The 18,309-nt window shown below is 40.5% G+C and overlaps 1 protein-coding gene across 1 annotated transcript in view; it reads left to right on the top strand.

Moving 5' to 3' along the window:
• The window catches only part of LOC144008108 (inactive phospholipase C-like protein 2), a 42,102-nt gene that overhangs the window by 22,667 nt on the left and 1,126 nt on the right, over positions 1–18,309 (top strand). Inside the window, exons 3-12 of the mRNA XM_077508187.1 lie at positions 8,561–8,659; positions 9,429–9,578; positions 9,755–9,915; positions 10,607–11,072; positions 11,149–12,372; positions 12,472–12,721; positions 13,402–13,688; positions 13,768–13,971; positions 16,290–16,365; positions 18,133–18,242. Coding sequence (XP_077364313.1) covers positions 8,561–8,659; positions 9,429–9,578; positions 9,755–9,915; positions 10,607–11,072; positions 11,149–12,372; positions 12,472–12,721; positions 13,402–13,688; positions 13,768–13,971; positions 16,290–16,365; positions 18,133–18,242 — 3,027 coding nt within the window. The remainder of the gene's footprint in view (positions 1–8,560; positions 8,660–9,428; positions 9,579–9,754; positions 9,916–10,606; positions 11,073–11,148; positions 12,373–12,471; positions 12,722–13,401; positions 13,689–13,767; positions 13,972–16,289; positions 16,366–18,132; positions 18,243–18,309) is intronic.

The following is an 18,309-nucleotide window of genomic DNA, read 5'->3' as shown; positions in this document are numbered from 1 at the left end:
GCCAGAACTAATTTAGCGGTCAGCATCACCACGGCAACCAGTAAAGACCTGCCGCGGAATCCAGCTGATTGTGGCATTCTTGTCAGTTGAACTTCTATTGTGACTCTTGTTATTGTTTTATCATCTGTGATGTCATCAATCTAGCCTGTTTTAATCATGATACTCGCAAACAAACAGCAAAAATATAAATACATAAAACTGAACAACAGCTGTGTTTGACAAAAGACCTCACAATATTTTTACTTTCTCATAAAATGCGGCTCTTAGTGGAGGTCTGCAGCCTCACTTCTTGTTTCACGTGTGAGTCGCGACGCTGCAGGAAACTGGACAGTTGGCCAATTTCCTCACATCGTTCATGTTGCAACGTCGCCGTTACGTCATCAGCATTCAGGGATGACACTTCACTGTCACTGTGGACCTCTTTTCCACTTTGGCACTCGCATACAAACACCATAACACCACCAGTGACTTATTTACAGTACATATAGACGCCATTTTCAGTACATCGATGCCAACACCGCCATATTGGATGTGGCACAGTTGTAATATTGTTTTTATGGCTAATACGATGGCCACATCGAATATGGCGGCTATGCTGACATATCGCTTCAAACGAGCCACCTGTTCCAACTGCAGGTTTTTTTTGTTGTTGTTGTTTTTTAATTTAGTAGAAGAAAATCAGGTTTGTGGCTCCTGTTTTTTTTTTTTTTTTTTAAACTCTTACTGCCAAAACGTTATAAAAAAAAAAAAACGAACATTTTCACTTATCTTTCAAGGCAAAACAAAATATTGTGTGCTATGACTACATACACATGGTGGATACCATATGAAAGATTGGATTCTCTTCTTTCATTAGAAAATATGATTCTCTTATTCCGTTCTTTAGTAATCACCATTTGAAAATAGGTAATTTGAGTGACACCAAGCAAAAATGAAAAAAAAAACAAACAAGCTTTTTGTAAAAAAACCAAAAAACAAACAAACACATTTTCTGCAAAACAGTGACTTCAACACTAATATTTTTTGTTTTTGTGACGCTCTGTGAATTAGATTAAATGTGACAAACACTTTTTTCTCGTCATCCTTGAAAGCGTTCCATTTCCTAAGATCCGGCATGTTTTCATGTAATTTTATACACAGGTGCCCATTGAAAAGAGATACAATGCTGCTATCTGCTGGCCATAGATTGTGGGTCTTTTTTATTTTGTTGTTTTTTTCGCCCCATTCACAAAGCGGCGCTGTCCAAGACGTTGCACTGCTCACTGACCAAAAAAAACAAACAAACAAACATAGTTGACGTGATTTGACGTTATTGGCGGTACTCAGTGGGCGTGCCCATAACGTCAATTGCCGTTTTTGGCAGCAAAAGAGTTATTTTGTTTAATAATACTGAAGGTGATGTGGGCATAACTAGAGATGTCTACATACATTTTGGTGAGAAGTTGATTGCAATTTTTTGACCTATCAACTCACAATGTAAGGATTTTTTTAATGCTAATGTTGCGTTTTGCCAATCTACTGCATTATCCTTGGCTCTAATATTTCACAACACAGCAAATACATGCTGCTCATGCTCGGACTGCTTCACGTTGGCCTAAAACCAGGAGCAGATTACTACCCTGATCACTACCTGACTTCTGACGCTTGAAGCCGGCGCATTTAACATCACCTTCCCACGGGTTATTATTATCACTTCAAAAGAGCAGAAATGCAAGCGATGAAGATGTTTGTATGCTCCACATGAAGTGCGTCTACAGTAAATGTTTGACTGACTCACACATTTGCTTGCATGATCGTGCTCATGTTTAGAATCCGAAAGGACTGAGTCTAAAGAGATGGATGGAATGATCGATGAATTAATCAATTAGAGGTTGGAAGAGGATCTGTACTAACCACCTTGAATTTTAATTAGTCTTCCTAACAAGATATATTTTTTCTTCCAACTTTGTGGAAACACTTTCTGCAAAGTAAGGTTAACTTTCGGTACAACAATACATCGGTCTCATTCCGTGTATGCGAAAGCCATTTAACTGACAGTTTCTCGTCACAGTCAGTTCAGTTACTGTGAGAGCGCTCACCACATTTTCTGTCAGGTATTATTTGCACACGCAGAATGACCACAGGTACTTCCCGACCTCTATGTAGCTAGACAGCCACCGCGGAGCGGTGACACACTTCACCAGAAATTGGTTCAACCTGACTAGGGCTACAATGGATGCTTATCGTCCAATCAACTGATTGACTGTTCAATTGCACGAGTGCTGCAGCAAAGCCCCACTTAATCTCAAGGTCCAACACGGAATGTTCACAAGATTTGTAATTTTTTGTTGTTTACAGTGCTGCATCAAAGAATTGCCGATATTGCAGAAATGCAATGACAAGAAGGAAGAGGTTAACAATGAAAATGCTATTTTAAGAATGATTCATGTCTGTAATAATTGGACAAAACACGCATACCAGAACTTCAGAAGTCGAAGAACAATGTCCATTGCATTGTTATTATTAACCACAGCTAACGAAAAAAATACAACTGAAATCCAAAAAACAATTTCGTTAACGAATTAAAAACGAGAATACTTTTTAGAAAACAAAAACTAATTGAAACTACATTTTATGTTTACAAAACTATAATTACAGAAAAAAAAACATCCGTTTTAGTCTTTGGTAATTTAATTTAATTTAATGCATGAGCCTTTGTGGATGATTTTAAATGTGATTTTAAGTACATTTATTTTGATATTAACCGGAAAAAGGACTTTTGAAAGTGTGTCACAAAGAAGTGACATCATCCAGCAGCAGCCAATAGAAAAGCACCTTCAGATGATATAATATTTTATTGCGCACAAGTAATACACATTAAAAAACTAAAACTAATACTGAAACCAAACTAAAATGAAGCATTTATTATTAAAACTAACTAAAACTAATAAAAACTAACAGAACCACGACAAAAACTAATTCTAACTAAATTTAAAAAACAAAACAAAATCAAAACTAACTAAAACTATAATAACCCTGGTCTATTGATCTGAAAATTCTTTACATTTTATGGAGTTATGATACTACTATATGTTTTTAATTCCGGATAGGCCAGTTGTCAGGTGGCAATATTTAGCAATTTGACGAATATCGACATTTAAGAAACAAAAACAAATCTGTTGGCCGAGTAGTGATTTATTTTTATCAACAGCATGGAACTATTTATTTACATTTTTTTTTTAAGTTTAAAATTTCTTTTTTTTTTTTAATATACATGTTTAAATCACATCTATATAAAGCGTTGTCATTTTGCAAATGCGAAAAGTAGTTCAGTACGTGTAAAAAGATATTTCAGCAAACTTAAGAGTTGGATTTTTTTTGTTTTTGTTTTTAATTGACACCAATATTTCCCCCTTTAACTGAAAATAAATATCGGCTCCTCTAGTTTTTTATGGGATATGTTCCAGCTCACCTGTAATCTGAATAAGCATAGAAAATTGATTCAAAGTATTTTGTATGAAAATTAATTAGCAGAAAGCTGACACTTTGGTACAATATACGATTTAAACTGCTTGACAAATTTTTTGTTTTATTTGTTGCATGTTAGTTTGGAGCTTGTTAGTAGTGGAGTGTAGCTTTATATATGTTTCTTAATACTCTCTGGACATATTACTTGGCAAATATGAAATTGTTATACTTTTTAAAATGAGATCCTGGGAGTAGTACTCATCTTTCTAATCTCTATTACAATCAAATTGCATTTTATCTGTTCTGAGTTCAATCTTAGAAGCCTTTTAGTATTACTATTAGATTGTGAGCAGGGACAAAATGTTCCTGTGGGCAAATGTTTTGGTATCCCCAACGGCCAAGGTCGACTGGTTGTTGACAACCTCATGCATGTTCTAAAATAATAATAATAATAATAGTTTAATGGACAATTTAATTCCAACTAACATTTCAACATGTGGAATTATTAATGGAAACATCAGTGTAAGCCTACAGACTAATATGACACGTGATGTATCATACAATAATGCCTGACAGCTGGTTAAGGAGCACTCAGAATACATAAACAGTAAGCAATTAAAAGTGTCATCATCTACATTAATGTCAAACAGACATCAGTTTTCTATTCCTCCCTGCGGCATGTATTTTTTCCCTCCCTCTTTGTTTTTGCGCCGTTGTCTGGTGTGACTGATCACTAAACGTAATCCCTTCAGTCATGCCCATTTCTCTTTTCACTCCATCCCCACACTGACTGTCAAGTCCACACTCAACCATTCCGGCATGGGAAATAATCTCATTACAATGACAATCACCCAACGGTATTTACAGCAATCTGATGAAAATCAGGAAATGAAAAATAGCCGCCCATAAGCAGTCACGATTCATCCAATTGAGAGACTGAATATAAACTAAGAGACTCTAAATGTACTAGTCACGATTACAGACTGTATTGAAAACTTGAAACAGAGCTGACTTACCGCTGTATAAACAATCTTATCATAATGACGTTTAATCCGTATAGTACTGAGCAGCTAAATTCAATTTCTAGTTTCATGGTTATCATCATAATTTTACTACTTTACAACTGCTGGCATCTTTCTGAGGTGACAAAAAAAAAAAAAGTTCAGCAATTGTAAAGTCAATCCCAATCATCATGTTTCACTTTGCAGTATTTAGGTTGTGTTCACTTGTCACAATCAAGGGGAAGTGTTGGGGCACATGACTTTACATTTTATTAACTCTTTGACTGCCAAAAACGTTTAATGACGTATTCTAAAATCCTAATGAATGCCGCCAAAAACATTAATTTACCTTTGTTTGTTTTTCTCAATGGGCAGCGCAACGTCTTGTGCAGCGCTGCATTGTCACTAAACAAAAAAATAATGTCAAAGTCACGATTGTACAAAAAAAAATGTATCTTTTCACAAAAAGTTTGTTTTTTTGTCTTAATATTTTTGTATTTTCGCTTATGTCACTCAAATGACCTAATTTCAAATGGTGCTTACTAAAGAACGGAATAAGGTAGAAACAATCCAATGTTTCATATGGTATCCACCATATTTATGTAATCATACTGCACAATATTCTGTTTGCTTTGAAAGATGAGCGAAAATGCTCCAAATCGGCTGGCACCATTGGGTTTTTTTTGGATAACGTTTGGCAATCAGAGTTATTAATTACTGCATAGACGTCATCCAAAACCTGTCACATATTTTTCCAGATTCATACTGTGCCACCCCCTTTTTTTTTTTTTTTTATCCCCACCTAAGAAACTAAGGGCACTGAAAGGTGACCCGCCAGGCTTCCTGTTCTGTCTCCTTGTGTGGATAACAGTTGTTTTCATGTTTTGTGCACAAGCTGTGACTGGGGGAATTGCCCTTATAGGGATCAATTAAGTAATCTGAATTATTTTGATGTGTTATGTATAAAACAGTGGGAAAATCTGGATTATGATGGAAGTAAAATTCACTACCACCATATTACTTTCTTTCTTTCTCACTTTGTTGTCACATCGCTCACAGCTTGTCATGAATGCGCCCACCACTTCCTGTTCTAGAAGCGCAAGCTGCAATTTTTAACATTCAAGGTCGGCCTCTGGTGAGAATCAGGCCATTGAGACCTTTTGTCCCATGAATCAGCCACGATATTATTGCTGAACATAATCAAAGCGGATCAGGCATGTAGCGTGAACCTCTGATCCATTTAAAAAATGCAAAAAAAAAACAAAAAAACTTTTGTTCCTATATGTCAAAGAGCGCATTTGCATTTCAGTCAGTGTGTACTTGTCGGTGAATTTGCCCCCTTATTACTTTGGGAGCATAATTAATTCGTAGGCCAACGGAGGTGAGCGTACATGACAGCCTGTACATGTGCGATAATTGGATCTTTGCGGATAAAAGGCTCACGAGGAGAAAAAGTGCACTCTCTGGCCTCGATGGGAGTTCTGTCAATTGAGTGTTAATCAGGAGCGTTTCTATGTGTTATTTGTGAAGTCTAACAGACCATGCAGGACCGGTGCTGATAAAGCCACACAGCTCCCATTATGCCCAATGTCCACACACACAACACAAACAAAAAGATGGATTGATTGATGCTATCATCAATCTCCTTTGCTTGCCACTGTATGTGAGGAAGTGTGTATAATATCAAGGCCGAGCCATTGTTGGGTTGTTTTCCTAACCCACTTGCTTGGTAGCTGTAGATTTTGATCAGATTGGGTTACTTTGGGGTTAGGTTAACTATTTTGATTTTGTTGTGTACTGAAGTTGAATTGGACCACCACTATACTGATTTTTTGGTAGCTTTAACTCATCAGTATGGGTGGGTAGTTTGTACCAAATCTTAGGTCAAAATCTTGGCCCAATAGGCTGGGTCATATCCTCAACCCAATCAACTGGGTATAAATAACCCAGCAGTGGCTTAGTTACTTTTTGGACCTTACTCTTAAAACTGCTGGCTCAAAAACAAACCGATTTGGGTAAAAAATGTGGACGGACTAGCTAGACTGGATCAATTTGACCCAACTTTCTCAGTTGTGTTGTATAAAACCCTTTTTTTTTTTGTACAAAACAGTCCATTTTTGGGGGGGTTGAAACAACCCAAGGTTGTGTAAAACTGACCCAAATTAGTGAGTCAAAAATTGGACAGACTCGCTTACACTGGATCAATTTGACCTAACTTTCTCAGTTGTGTTGTATAAAACCCTTTTTTTTTTTTGTACAAAACAAACCATTTTTTGGGGGGTTGAAACAACCCAAGGTTGTGGAAAATTGACCCAAATTAGTGAGTCAGTCCCATTTTAATCCAGTATTTTAGGTTGTAGGAATTCACCCTATTTGGGTTACTTTTAATCCAGCAATTTTAATTTTTGGGGCACAGTTTGGTCCATTTTCGGAAATGTGCTATTTTTCATAAAATCATTTTACCGATGAGCTGCACTGGGATACAGTTACAACTGAGTGCATGAACGCATGAAACTGAATAACTGTGGTCCTTAACTCATTGACTGCCATTGACGGAAAAAGACGTCAAATAATGCATTTTTCCTGGGCTGGCAGTGAATGTGTTAAACACAATGTGGCAATATATTTTGTGATTATATTGCAGCCTCCTTTTTTCATAGTTTTTTTTTTTTTAAGGCAAATGTTGCTTAAAAATCCATCAATTTTGGTTACATCTCATCTTAAGTCATTGACTGCCATTGACGGAAAAAGACGTCAAATAATGCATTTTTTGCTGGGCTGGCAGTGAATGTGTTAAGGGCATATTGTCCCATCCCTAGTGTGTACTGTAGAATATTTTTAATTCACATTCGCTGATTTTATTAAAATAGATTATTTTAAGACTATAAAGGTGTGGAACAGCATTTTTTTTTTTTTTAATTAAGTCCCTGACGAATCGTGTTAAAATGTTCATCTGATTAAATGAAGCGAAAACAAGTAGCAAATAAAATAAGTACTATTTATCTCCAAAGGAGGCCCTTAGTGCAAGTATCACAACCCAAAGGCACAAAGCGTATTTTTAGATGGCCGCCTCCCTGTGTCATCACAAACTAGCTATAAGGGGGAAGGAATCCTATCACCATTCAGAGTGTCCTTAATGAGGCGATTCCTGGAGGATTTGAGATGGTTAGACGGCGTGCTCCCTTTCGCGCTAAAAGGAAAACCTTTCATTTTTCTGTGAATTATGTTACGCTTCTTTCACATGCTCATTCAGGCACTGCACATGAATGAGTTCTCTTCTCCTACACAAAAATGGAATGAAACAGTACTAGTGCAAAAGATGACAGAGCATTTGTTTGTTGTGCACCAGCCATGAATAACTTGATTTGGTTCATCGGGCCAAGTATTGCGTACATGTAGAAAAGGTAGCATTTAGCATTCTTTGCAAAGCAACACGCTCGATTCATAAATTGTGCTCACCAGAGTTCGCCAGACTAGAAATGAGAACTTTGACAACTAACTAAAATGAATCAAGCAAGTTGTGTCTTTATTCATTTACTTTCGATTGAATTAACAACAATTGCATTAATTTTGCATCCTTCCATAGATTAGCGCCATTAGAAATGTTTGATTTGATTTCATGGGGCCACTAATACGTCGTTAATTGAATAAAGTCATCCACCTATACGCCTATACCTATATACCTTTGTTATCTCTTTGTATACGATGCACCCTGTGGGGAGTCTTCAATGTATCACATGGATAAACTGATAGAACAAGAGTGTCATGTTGAAAGTGTAGAATTAGAATGCCGCAGCCTGCTGTTTTGGTCTGGTCAGGTATGATTAATGGTGTAATGTTGAAGAGCAAGGGCAAGCAAAGGTTTTTAAGCGTGGTATCAAAACAACAGATTGGGCTCTGTGTGTAGGCTAAATAATCTGCATATATGTATGTATGGTTATATAAAATGATTTTAATACTCCATGACCTCCCGGAAAAGTGTTCTGTCATGCTTATGCAAAGAATAGACTCGGAGGGATAATTTCTTTATGTCAATCCCCTTCAACCTATTTTCGATGGTATTAAACGCACCTCAATGCTTTGTGTTCTCATTCCGTTTCCCTCGTCATCAGGATGGCTCCCGGGCGGGTCGGGATAGGAAGACCGTGTCCTTCAGTAGCAGCCTATCAGAAAAGAAGATCAGTAGTGCGGCCGACTGTATCCATGCAATGGTGGGTTGGCTGTTATGTGAACTCATGCATGTTGAAATGTATTCGATTTCAGATACTTTACATGAAGTTGACCTCTCGAAAAAACAGGTGGGTAAAAAATAACCCAAATTGGGTCAAAAAGGGACCGACCCAAAAAGTTTTTGATCCCAAAAGTTTGGTCAAAATGAATAACCAAAAATTTTGGGTTATTGATTTGACCCTTTTTTTTTTTTTTTTTTTTTTTAATGAATAACCCAAAAAGTTGGGTCGGTCCATTTTTGACTCAATGAACTAATAACTGTTAAACATTATTGAAATTGGGTCAAAAATGTACCGACCCAACTTTTAGGGTTATTCATTTAACCCACAAAACAACCCAAAAGCTTATGTTTTGGGTTTTATTCAATCAACCGAACTTGATGGGTTAAATAAATAACCCAAAAAAAGTTGGGTTGGTCCATTTTTGACCCAATTTCAATTATGTTTAACAGTTATTAGAGTGAGTTGAGTCAAAAATAACTCAATATGAGTGAAAAAGGGACCGACCCAACTTTTTGGGTTATTCATTTAAGACAAAAAGTTGGGTCAAATCTCAATCAAAAACTTTTTTTTTAGGTCAAAATTCAAGTTATACATTTAAACAAAAATGAATTAAATGACTAACCGAAAAAGTTGGGTTGGTCCCGTTTTGACCCATATTGGGTTATTTTTTATCCAATTGTTTTAGAGTGCATAATGTGTGCATTTAACGGCATAATGGCTGTTAAAAAATATAACTTCTCTTGTCTAGGTGGAGGGGAGCGACTTGAAGAAGGTGCGTCCCAACTCTCGCGTGTACCAACGTTACTACCTTCTTGACGCAGGCCTGCAGGCTCTGTGCTGGGAGCCCTCGAAAAAGGATTCCGATAAAGCCAGGATTGCGCTCTCCTCCATCCGAGAGGTCAGTCAAAATGCTAGATCAGGTCTCGCCGGTTATTGCCTCTCCCAATGACTTCATTGATTCTTTTAGACCAACTCATTGGAAATGTTTACAACCCCGAACCACACCAATGGCTGCAGTTGATTTGTTTTTATTGTGTCTGACGTGGGCGTATCTCTTGTGGCCTCTTATTTTAGGTGCGGACGGGTCGTAACACGGAAATATTCCGCACCAGTGGCGTCTATGAGCAGATTTCGGAGGACTGCGCATTCTCTATCATCTATGGAGAGCTGTACGAGAGCCTGGACCTTGTGGCCCAATCAGGAGAAGTGGCTAATATTTGGGTGACGGGCCTAAGGTAAAAACAAATTGAGTGTTAATGTCAGGCCAAATTGCAGTGTTTGTAATCAGATGATCAAATGAAACCATCTCTATCTTAAGAAAATATCCTGTAAAAAACAAAACAAAAAAAAGTAATATTTACTCTGATAAAAAAAAAGTAGATTTTTTTTTCACAAGGAGAGTTTTGAGGAATATCACTATAAAAAAAAATAAACAAATAAAGCTACTCAAGGTTTGAGGAAAGAAACCCACAACTATTCTCATTTTCAACTCACCAGCAACGCAGTATAGTGGCAAACAGCAAAAGTGGCATGGCTCAGATGGTAGAGTAGCCGTGCGTCTACCAAGTTGAAGGTCATGAGTTCCTTCCTTCCTCAATGCTTGAGTAACTTGAAAAAAACAAACAAAAACAACAAACTGCTGATTTGTTTTTAAACAAAATGTACTCAAAACTCCCGTAAAATTTACTTAGAAGGTTTAAAAAAAATAGTGTAATTTTACATATAAAAATAAAAACTGGAGTCCAATCATTGAGATGTGTAGTTTTAAAATCGGCTCACGCTGGAATGTATCCAAGAAAACAAACGACTGTTAACGGTGTTGCATATGTACCATAAAAGTTGCTCAACATAATCAGGTTCTACGATTAATGAGAAATTTAAAAGAAACACAACTCAAACCTATCATCCTTTTATCTCCACCACCAGGTATCTGATACAATATGGGGAAAATGCCCTGGACATGCTAGCCAGCAGACAGCACAGCCTTCGTCTTGGCTGGCTGGAGCAGCTTTTCTCCTCCGCTGCCGATTCGGATAGTCACAGGGACATTGAGCAAGGTATTTGCTTGCAGTCTGCTGTCAAACTGATACAGACGGTGAATCCAGGGGTTAGCAGTGCAAAAGTGGAGCACAGGTTTAAAGAACTTCAGAGGGGTCGGGCTGAGGGTCTCTCGCTTAATAATGGATCAGGAGCTAAAGACCAGACCAAAGTCAAACCAACACTCGAGGCAAGAAACGAGAAGGTCACGCAGCAGGAGTTCATCAAGGTCTTTCATGACTTGTGCACACGCCCGGAGATTTACTTTCTCTTGGTGCAGTTCTCTAGCAACAAGGAATTCCTGGACACCAAAGACTTGACGAGGTTCCTGGAGGCTGAGCAAGGCGTCGCGCAGGTCAGTAAATTAATCCACACACTCAAAAACAACCCCAGCGTTGACTCTCTTTTTGTCTGCTCCCGTCTTCACTCAGGTGACAGAGGAAGACAGCCTGAGACTCATCCAGTCCCACGAGCCATCAGAAGAAGGCCGGCAGCAAGGCTACCTGTCGATGGACGGCTTCAATAGCTACCTAACGTCGCCGGAGTGCCACCCCTTTGATAAGGAGCACGACACGGTGTGTCAGGACATGTCCCAGCCTTTGTCTCACTATTTCATCAACTCCTCTCACAACACCTACCTCATCGAGGACCAATATAAAGGACCCGCTGACATTTCCGGCTACATCCGGGCACTCAAGATGGGCTGTCGCTGCGTGGAGCTGGACATATGGGACGGTCCTGACGAGGAGCCGGTGGTGTGTACCGGACACACCCTTTGCCCTCCTCTTGTCCTTCGCAACGTGCTGGAAGCAATTGGACAATTTGCTTTTGTTGCATCCGAGTATCCGTTGATTGTGTGCATCGAGAACCACTGCTCGCTCAGACAGCAGAAAGTGATGACGCAGCATCTGGTGAAAATACTCGGGGGTCAGCTCTTTACACACTTGCCAGACCAGAGGGAGTCATACCTTCCCTCGCCAAAAGCCTTAAGGAATCGGATCCTGCTGAAGGGCAAGAAGCTGAATCCCGGCTGGGAAGCAGAGGACGGCGAAGTCAGCGAGGAAGACGAAGGGGCTGAAATGTGTCCAAGGATGAAAGCGGTGAGCAATGGTGGAGCAGGAACTGAAGACAGTCCAAAAGGAAAACAGCAGAGAGGCGTAAATTCAACCGCCACCAGACGGTGTAACCCCCCTCATCATCCTCACAAAAAATTCCGTCTGCTGAAGGAGCTCTCAGACTTGGTCACTCTCTGCGAGTCGGTCTTCTTTGTCGACTTCCCGACCTCAACCAAGAGCCAAAAACCTTGGCAAATGTGCTCCTTTAATGAGACCCAGGCCGGGCGACTCGTTGGCGATAACCCCGGCGACTTTGTCAACCATAATAAACATTTCCTGTCACGGGTTTTCCCAAGCCCCTTGCGTGTCGATTCCAGCAACATGAACCCTCAGGACTTGTGGAAATGCGGTTGCCAGATTGTGTCTATGAACTTCCAAACAGCTGGACTCATGATGGACCTGAACGCAGCTTGGTTCCGTCAGAATGGAAACTGCGGTTACGTTCTGCGGCCTGCCATCATGCGGCAGGAGGTGTCTTACTTCAGTGCAGACACCAGAGACACCGTTCCTGGGGTGTTACCGCAGCTGCTCCATGTCAAGGTGTGAGGGAGTACCACAAACTCTCCAGAGAATTCTTGGCAGCGTATCAAATAATTATGACTGTGTTCTGAAAACAGCCCATGTGGTGACCCTTCCCAGGTAATCAGCGGGCAGAACCTTCCCAAGCCAAGGGGTTCTGTGGCCAAGGGGGACGTGGTGGATCCTTACGTGCACGTGGAGATCCACGGCATCCCAGCGGACTGCACAGAGCGCCGCACCAGGACCGTCTCCCAGAACTGCGACAACCCAGTCTTCGATGAGAGCTTCGAGTTCCAGATCAACCTGCCGGAGCTGGCCATGGTTCGCTTTGTGGTGCTGGATGACGACTTCATAGGAGATGAGTTCATAGGTCGGTTCAGTAAGATGGAGTTCAATTGTTTCTTATAAATTGACTTTTGGGTGGCAAAAGTTAAAAACTCACTAGTAAATAACGCCTGCCATGTGTTTGGACCAAGGGACAGAGCTACTGAGAATACACAAATGACTTGAAGAATGGTTTTAGCCTTCTAAAAGATGCTACGTGAGGCAATTTGCTAATTCTAGCAGTAATCTACATTTCAAGATTTTGGTTGACTGAAAAATAGATGTGATAGAAGAAAAGACATATAACATAGCATTGATGCTAGCATAACAGCACACTTTCCCTTTTAACCGCATAACAGTTAGCATGCTGTCAACTGTACGTTAGCTAGCTGGATAGCTGTTGTGTTTTGCTAACTCAAAGACAACCAAATTTCATACATACCTGTCAGAAAATGTCTGCCACAAACCAAGTCTGTTTCTTTGGAAATGACTAATCTGCCACTAGACAGTCTTGTGATCAAAAAGTGCTAAATCCAGGTTGGCTTTAGCCCCAAGTGCTAGCGAGCTAGCTAGCACCCCAGGAGCTCATTTACCTGTCGGTTGAGTTGAAGCACCAGTAGCTAAAGCCAAACTGTGGCAAGATTTTTACTTTCTGGACCTGAGATTCACTTAGAAGTACTCCGGTGCCAATAGTTTCCAAATATGTGAAAAAAATAATTGTCACAGGTCAGTACACCATCCCGCTGGAGTGCATTCAACCTGGGTACCGTCATGTCCTGCTTCAGTCTCTGACCGGGGAGGATCTTCCCCACTCCAAGCTCTTTGTCCACGTGGCCCTCACCAATCGAAGAGGAGGGGGCAAGCCTCACAAAAGGGGCCTGTCGGTGCGAAAAGCCCGCAGGAAACGGGACTACACAGCTCTAAGGGACTTGGAAATCCGGTCCATTGATGAGGTTTTCAAAATGGCTGATCCTCTATTGAGAGAGGCCACAGACTTGAGGGAGAACATGCAGGTGAGGGGTCGAGATTCCTACATTATGTATGGGCGCTTATTAGATTCTCATAATTTGCTTTCCCCCCCCCCCCAAACAGAATTCTGTGGCTATGTTCAGGGAACTGTGTGGGGTGTCAGCCGTCTCCAATCTTATGCAGTGCATACTTGCTCTTGGCTCCAGAGTGAGAGGACCCGACGGGGTGCCTTTACTACTGTTTGACCTCCAGAAGCACTACCCCACCCTGGAGCCTCAGGGACCCCTGCCTGATGTCCTTCGCCGCGTTGTTTCCACTTATGACATGGTAAGGAAGGAAAGGAGCTGACAGTAAATATGCTTATTGTCCCCCCCCCGCCCCCAGATACACAACATATCTCTGAAGTGCAAGGAAAGGAAGGAAATGTTAAACAAAAGCCACAAAAATCACCAATCCGCCACCGCCCATCTTCCTGCCTGCTTCACACAATGAACACCACTTGTGTAGACAAAGCTTCCTTTTGAGAACATATTTTTCTACCAAACAAACTGATCCTGGTTGTTATGCAGAAATGTGTTTGAGTTTCACCCTGGGCTGAATCCAGTGTACTTTCGCAGACCCAGGGAGTTATTTAGTCGATTTTATTTTATTTTTTTTAACATCTAATAATAATCAGACGAATCTTTTCCCTGTCAAATGGGACACAACGTTCACAGACTGTGACACATTTCACAGACTGTGACACATTTCACAGACCTGCAACTTGGGTCAATTTGACCCAACTTTCTGGGTTATTTTGTACAAAACAACCCCCTCAAAATTGGGTCATTTTGTACAAAGAAATCCAGAAAGTTGGGTCAAAATGACCCAAGTCATGGGTTGGTCTCATTTGGACCCAAATTGGGTTATTTTTGACCCAACGGTTTTTCGTGATAAAATGTGTTTCAGTCATTTTGTACAAAACACCCCCCCAAAATTGGGTAATTTAACAAAAACATACATAAAGTTAGGTCAAATTGACCCAAGGAGTGGGTTTGGCCCCGTTTTGACCCCTAAAAATAACCAATTTTTTTTTTTTTTTGTGCTAAATGACTTTTTGACCCATACTGGGTTATTTTTGACCAAACTGTTTTTAAGAGTGTAGACTCTACTTAGATCAATGGAAATTGGGTCAACGTGACCCAAGTAGTTGATGTTTTTTGTTTTGTTTTGTTTTTTTACCCAAAATTAAATAAATAAAAATTGTGCTAAACATTAAAAGTTGGGTCGGTCACGTTTTAACCTTATTGGGTTATTTTTGACCCAACTGTTTTTCAAGTGCAGTTTTCCTGATTTATTTATTTATATATTTTTTTGGGTCCATGGCTAAATTGGGTCCCGGTGACGCACCTTAGCCTCAACATGACTCGCCCCCCCCTCCCAAACTAAATAAGAACTTGAGAGCCTTCATTGGTCAACTGCAAGAGAGTGCCTCGTTGCAGCGGCGTGGAAAAGCCCCGTGAACACACGGTGGGATATTTTCCAGCCAGATCTCTTGATTTTGATCTTAAATTCATAATATAAGTCCTCATTATGCACCATGGCTTAGAATCCCGGCTCTAGCCTTGCTCCCTGGGCTCGTGTGGCATTCCTCCACAAACGTCCATGTTAGGTTAATTGAAGACTCAAAATTGACCATCGGTGTGAATGGTTCACCTCACCTGCGACCCTCATGAGGACAAGCGTGATAGAAAATGGATGAATGGGTCCTCATTTTTGCTTTTTAATCCTTGGACTCCTTCGCCCTGCAACCTACACAGTTTCTGCCCTTTCCTCCTTTTCCCTGCGGGCCTGCTTCAACTGTGGCTGACCCACATAAAGGCAGATGTGCACTTGCACTCAGCCATTCTGTTGCGTTTTAGACCAATTCACGGGTCTACTGCGGCTGCAACTCATAATGTACCCAACACATATATTTGCACTAGTTTGCTCTATTGTGAACTGTGAGTGAGACCGATAAAGTCTTGACATTTTCTTGTCTTATTACGCTTCAATGAAGGCTTTGGTGCGTGGACCTCATTTAATTACAGTTGTTTGTCACTGCCGTTTTAGCAGAAACTGATGTGTGCATTACTGTGAGTGCGTGGAGCCACTTTCATTTTGAATCAAGCACATCAGAGTTGAAAAAGATCACGGCGGTGCTGAATCTCATTAGCATAGATTAGAATATGCTTTGACTAAATAGATTTTTAGACCTCCATTCTAAAATGTACATCTGTAGCATATAGGCCTGAGTGTGTGTGAATGTTGATCATTAGTTTGTTAAACAGCGGGGTCGCATCCCTTCAGGCTTTCTAAGCCGAGGCCTAGCATTAATCAGCCAGAGGCAAGTAATGTTATTACGGTGCACCGCGTGCGTGGTCATTACTCTAACTGAGAGGCTCTATTGGTCTCCGAGGATTCCTCCACAATGTGCATGTGTCTATCTGGCATGACAAGCAATGACTCTAATCTGGCATGTTCATTATTTTAATTACCACCGACACTTGCAAAAGCTTTATGACTGCATTAGAAATGTGCATTACCCTCTTCTGTTTGATTTGTCGTCGACGCATAATAAAAGAGTTAACTATCTACTGAACTGGCATCTGTTTGTGTGTATGCAGATGGTCCAGGCCAGCAAAGCCGTGTTCGAGCTTTCGGATGGAATCTATGAAAGGATTCTGCATACCAAGATTCTGGGTGAGTGAAAATGATGCGTTAGTTCTTCCACCGCAAATTCATCTTAGCATGGGGAGGGAAAATAAAAAAAATAAAAAAATTCTCCAACATTGTCAATGGAAACTAAAAACTGTAAAGTAAAAATAATAAAATAAAAAATAAAAAAAAAAATAAAAAAAAAATCTTGAATTTGACAGAGCTAGCTGGTTAGTGGAGGCATGGCTAGCTAGCTAGCATGCCTCCACTGCGACAATACATTTTTCTATGAAAATAAATATTGTTAGTAGTAAGTTAATATGTTAACATTTCCAAACTGGAATGAATAATAAAAAAAAAAAAAAAAAAAAGTAAATAAGTTTAAAATTGTACATAAAAAAACAAAACAAACTGAAAACATGGCTATAAAAATTAGCTACACTAGTGTGATACCCATCATGCTAGCTGTCACGATAGCATAAAAAACAAAAACGCTCTTCTGCCTTTCTCCGCATGATGAATATGCACTCATGTTAACAACGAGGCACTCTAAATGCCACATCAGCTGTCCGAACGGAAGATGAATTTTTGTGGTGTAGGTATAGCAAGCTAGCTAGCTAACTGCATATTGACGCTATACATTTCTCCACAAATGATGTTTTTATTTTGTTCACGTTTTCAGCAGCAATCTTCAAACATGTATAATTTATTTCGAAACAAATCTCTGGATTCACTTTACAGGGCCTTTGAGTAGTATATCCCAATACCATGTGTTTTCTGCCATCACAGTTTTGTTGACTTCAGCATTCAGAGTCCAGACTTGTCAGCGCAGGGCCATTAAGCAGCATATCATGAGTTTAAGGGTTAAAAAAACAAAACAAAACAAAAAAAAGACCTCGTGAGGTATTTTTGTTATGAGTAAGTGGGTTTCACATGCATGCTGGTGCGATTGGAGAAAGCTTGGACAGAGATGAATGCAGTAAATCAGATAAAGTCTCCCTACCTCTGCTAAGGTTAACATTCCTAATTATATGAAACGCGCATTTGTTTGCATCCTGAGAATCTCTCACCAACACACGGTAAGTTGCGTATGAGCATGCCTGCTGTGTGAGAATCAGCAGAGCCCGAGGTCACAAAGTACATACCGTAAAGATGCCAATCAGGGAATTCCCTGGCGACGGTCACTCGGCGGGAGCCACGGGATGTCTGCAAGCTAAAAGAGAAGAGAGATAAAACCGAGCAGAGAGTGGATCAGATATGCGGGAAATAAAGAGTTGCTCATAGTTAAATGACAAACAGATACAAGTGATGGAATCCAGGCATACTGACTGGTTAACCGGGTTAAACTCGGTTCATTTTAGCCTCCTGCTGACATCTTAGTTGTTTTCCTCATCCTTGACCTATAACCTGTCGCCGAGACATGAGGTAAAAATGACGCACTTCTAGAATCGTTTTTGGGTCACAGGTTTGTGTGTACTGTTTGAACCTCCGTTCTGCCAGTGCTAGAATAACATATGTACATATAAGGCTGGTCTATAGGCTTTGAGTTGCCTAGCAACGCTGACAAAGTTCAGATTCAGGCAACTTGTGGAGTATGTTGAGCGGGTAAATTATACTCCAAGCTGTTTATTCCTCCCTCCTCCACTACTACGCATGTGTAACATTTGGACTCCTGTTGATGGCTCACGGTTTAATGTGCACCCCACGTTAACCCACGTCTGTTTCCATGGCAACCGCGGGACGGTGGTCCGGGGCGGCCAGAAGGAAAGCAGATGCACAACACAACTATTCCTAACCTTTTATCTTTTGCAGCCATGACGTTCCACGAGCATCTCCAGAGCCTGGCAGCGAAGGAGGGCTTGAAAGGGCAGAAGGTGGGTCGAGCCGTGGAGAGCTTCACCTGGAACATCACCATCCTTAAGGTCACAAAACACGAAATCCGCATTTCACCGCCTTTTGCCGGCTTCGCTCACGTTTTGACATTGGGCC

The sequence above is a fragment of the Festucalex cinctus genome, chromosome 19 (assembly GCF_051991245.1).
Source record: "Festucalex cinctus isolate MCC-2025b chromosome 19, RoL_Fcin_1.0, whole genome shotgun sequence".
NCBI lineage: Eukaryota > Metazoa > Chordata > Actinopteri > Syngnathiformes > Syngnathidae > Festucalex > Festucalex cinctus.
This window is presented reverse-complemented; position numbering and strand designations above follow the sequence as displayed.